We start from the raw sequence: 3,819 nt of genomic DNA, 5'->3' as shown, positions 1-3,819 counted from the left end.
GCCGTTGCCGGGGATTCTTGTTTCTTTTAATTGTTTTTAGAGTCATAGGTTTAGTGTTTAAGCGTATAGGTCCTAGTTTCCTCGCAGTTTCGTCCAACTTGCGTTCGGGTGTTTTTGCGGTTTAGGAAAAAAATCTGTTTTTAGGAAAATCGTGTCAGATTATTCCTATTTTTTGTCGATTTATTAGGAAAAAATCAAGGATCAAAAGCCTCTATTTAGAAACTAAATAGTGGACGACACCCTAAAAAATCAAAATTCCTTATTTTTCTATTTTTTATGATTTTTTTTCTGTTTTGATAGTTTTAGAAAATTCCGAAAAAAATCTCAAAAATTTTAAATGACGTTATTAGATTAATTTCGGTGTTAGTTTATTTTTCTAAATTTATTTTAATCGTTTTCCTTCATTGTGTTTGTTTTTGACAATGGCTGATAATAGAACCTTAAGGCAGTTAGCTGCTCCTGATGTGAATTACAATGGTTTGTGTATTGAATATGATGCTGCTGATGTTCCTTTTGAATTAAAATCGGGTTTAATACACTTGTTGCCAAAGTTTAGTGGTCTTGCAGGTGAAGATCCACATAGACATCTCAAAGAATTTCAGGTTGTGTGCTCTACACCGTTGAGGCCTGAAGGAATAACTGAAGACCATATCAAACTTCGAGCTTTTCCTTTTTCATTGCAGGGTGCAGCAAAGGATTGGATTTATTATCTCGAGCCAAACTCAATTGCAAGTTGGACAACCCTGAAAAAAGTGTTCTTGGAAAGATATTTTCCTGCCTCCAGAGCTGCCTCAATAAGAAAGGAGATTTGTGCTATTAGACAAGGCAATGAGTCGCTGACCGAGTATTGGGAGAGATTCAAGCACTTGGTATCTAGCTGCCCTCAACACCAGATCACTGAGCAACTCCTCATCCAATACTTTTATGAGGGGTTGCTACCGATGGACAGGAACATTCTTGATGCTGCTAGTGGTGGAGCATTAGTCGATAAAACTCCAGCTGCTGCCAAAGCCCTTATTGAAAATATGTCTCTTAATTCTCAACAGTTCACCACTAGGGACAATTCTGTGCAAAGCAAAGGCGTGAGTCAAATTCAAGTTTCTTCTAACAAAGCCTTAGAGACCAGAATTGACGAACTCACTGCCTTAGTCAAACAGCTGGCAGTAGCAAAACCTCAAACAACAACTTTGTGTGGCATTTGTACTTCTCCTGAGCACCCGACCGATACTTGTCCTATTCTGAGAGACGAGTCCATTACTGAGCTGCCACAAGCTTATGCAGCCAACCTTTACAATCAAAACAGGTACAACAACACTCCTGACCTGTCCACCAACGAATACCATCCCAATTGGAGGAACCATCCCAACCTTCGATATGGAAACCCGCAAACCAGCCAACAACAGAACTCACCTCAAGTGGCTGCCCCTGCACCTTCCGGACCATCCTTGGAGGATCTTGTTAAGCAAATGGCCGTGAACAACCTCCAGTTCCAACAAAGAACCGATGCCAGCATTCAGACCTTGAACACACAAATGGGACAGCTTGCTACTCAAATAAATAACATGCAAGCTCAAGGTTCGAACCAACTTCCAGCCCAGACAGTTTTCAATCCGAATGGTCCTAATGCTAATGTGAGCGCAATTTCTTTGAGATCCGGAAAACTTATAGAACCAGCCCCTGAAAAAAATAAAAAAATCATTGAGGTAACTTCTGAACTTTCTCCTTCTGAACCTCACTCAGCTGAACTTTCTTCTCCTTCTTCTATTGTGGTCGAAACTGAAAAAATTAAAGAAAAGGAGTATGTGCCACCAGTCCCTTTTCCACATAGAGTTCTGAAAAATAAAAGAATTGAGGAGGGAGACAAAGAAAGAGAGATATTGGATGTTTTTCGAAAGGTTGCGGTAAACATTCCGCTACTTGATATTATTAAGCAGGTTCCTAAGTATGCAAAGTTTCTGAAAGATTTGTGTACCAACAAGAGGAGGATTAAGGGAAGTGAAAGAGTAAACTTAGGACGGAATATTTCTGCCTTTATTCAGCCCAAACAATCATCCAAACAGATTGTAGGCGAGCAAAATGTTTCAGCCCTCACTACTCAGGTTCTGCCACAAAAGCAGAAGGATCCGGGAACATTTGTTATTCCTTGTACCATCGGGGATAGTAAATTTGAGAATTGCATGCTTGATTTGTGAGCGAGCATTAATGTTATGCCTACTTCTGTTTATAATAACCTTTGTCTTGGTCCTTTGCAGCATACAGGTTTAATCATTCAATTGGCAAACAGGAGCAACGCTCGACCCGCCGGGGTAGTCGAAGATGTTCTTGTTCAAGTTAACGATTTGATTTTTCCTGCAGATTTCTATATTCTAGACATGGAAGGAGAAACCAAGGCAAGCGGAGCTCCCATCATTTTAGGCAGACCGTTCATGAAAACGGCGAAGACAAAAATTGATGTTGACGATGGAACCATGTCTATGGAATTTGGTGACATTGTCGCAAAATTTAACATTTTTGATGCCATGAAACACCCTGTGGAGGAGCATTCCGTTTTTCATATTGAGCTGATTTCTGAATTAGTTGATGACTCTAGTTCTGAACTATTTGCGCTTGATTTTCCATCTCTCTGGTTTTGATGATATTTATTCATGTTCTGATTGTACTGACACTAACGTTTGTGTTGTCTGTGCTGAGATTGATGTTGCCTTACAGGCTGATACATTTCCTACAGGTGAAGTTGTTACCAATAAACTTGTTTTTGCAGTTGATGCTCTTGCATTCCCGGCTGCCCCAAGCACTCCATCCACCGAGCAGCCCCCGTCCTTAGAGCTAAAAGAGCTCCCTGAGAACCTGAAATATGCTTACTTGGAGAGTAATGAGAAACTCCCTGTTATTATCTCTTCTAACCTTGATTTCGATCAAGAAAATAAGCTTTTGCAGATTTTAAGGAAGCATAAAAAGGCATTTGGTTGGACATTGGCTAACATTCCAAGTCATATCACCTTCACGTGTCCATTTGACACTTTTACTTTTAGAAGATTCTTTGATCCTGGAATAAAAGGCGAAGATACTAATAAAAATTTCAAGTTCAATGGACATTACCCAAAGCTATTCCATGACAACCCCACTTTGGAAGAAGAAAATGTAGAATATATCTCTTGGGAAAGGCTGCTTATGTGATCACCTATCCTCCTTGACTACTCGGGTGTTCTTTCCTCTCTCTTCTCTCTCTTATTTTATGTTTGTTTCTTTCATTGAGGACAATGCATATTTTAAGTGTGGGGGAGGGAATACTTTAGTTTCTTTGTTTTGTTTTGTTTTTGTTTTCTTTCTAAAAAAATTGCATCTTCTTGAAAGTTTTAGGCTATAGATTACTTTGAGTCGAGTTTGCGGACACTTGAGAAAAATTCACAAGATCGGTATTGTTTTAACACCGTAAGTCTCCTGCATATGGAAATTAAGTTGAATTTTTATTATGTTTTAGCCTTAAATTCTCATTCTCTGACAGCTCTTGAGTAGTTTATTTCAGCAGTCAGCACCATCTCACACACACTCTACGCAGGGAAGCCGATGAATATAAGTGAGTGTTCCGAAAAAGAAAAAAAAAGAGAAAAAAATAAAGGAATGCACCTTCTAAGTTTGGTGACCCTCACCCGGTCACTTAACCCAACGGTTGTAGAACCTTCAAAAAAAAAAGTTTTTGACTCGTTGTTAGTTGGTTCAATGGTTTCTGGTGCTGAACTTGGTAGGGCGAATTACGGTCCGATCCCCCGCAACTACAAGTGAGTAAGTAAAGGGTTATGCCACTTAAGTACCAGAACC

General features: G+C 39.5%; 1 protein-coding gene across 1 annotated transcript; it reads left to right on the top strand.

Annotated features, from left to right (window-relative positions):
* Positions 1-422: 422 nt before the first annotated feature.
* Positions 423-3,377, top strand: LOC127103996 (uncharacterized). Its single transcript, XM_051041222.1, has 6 exons — positions 423-477; positions 568-1,703; positions 1,935-2,099; positions 2,253-2,390; positions 2,578-2,869; positions 3,361-3,377. The coding sequence occupies exons 1-6, from the start codon at positions 423-425 to the stop codon at positions 3,375-3,377; spliced, it is 1,803 nt and encodes a 600-aa protein (XP_050897179.1).
* Positions 3,378-3,819: the final 442 nt, after the last annotated feature.

This window comes from Lathyrus oleraceus, chromosome 7, assembly GCF_024323335.1.
Source record: "Lathyrus oleraceus cultivar Zhongwan6 chromosome 7, CAAS_Psat_ZW6_1.0, whole genome shotgun sequence".
NCBI classification, from domain to species: domain Eukaryota; kingdom Viridiplantae; phylum Streptophyta; class Magnoliopsida; order Fabales; family Fabaceae; genus Lathyrus; species Lathyrus oleraceus.
This window is presented reverse-complemented; position numbering and strand designations above follow the sequence as displayed.

Excerpts from the sequence above, each read along its gene's own strand:
- LOC127103996 (XM_051041222.1), top strand. The coding sequence starts at position 423 with ATGGCTGATAATAGAACCTTAAGGCAGTTAGCTGCTCCTGATGTGAAT. Across the intron at positions 478-567 it reads TCCTGATGTGAATTACAATG|GTGAAGATCCACATAGACAT; the intron begins GTTTGTGTATTG and ends GTGGTCTTGCAG. Across the intron at positions 1,704-1,934 it reads AAAATAAAAAAATCATTGAG|GTTCCTAAGTATGCAAAGTT; the intron begins GTAACTTCTGAA and ends ATTATTAAGCAG.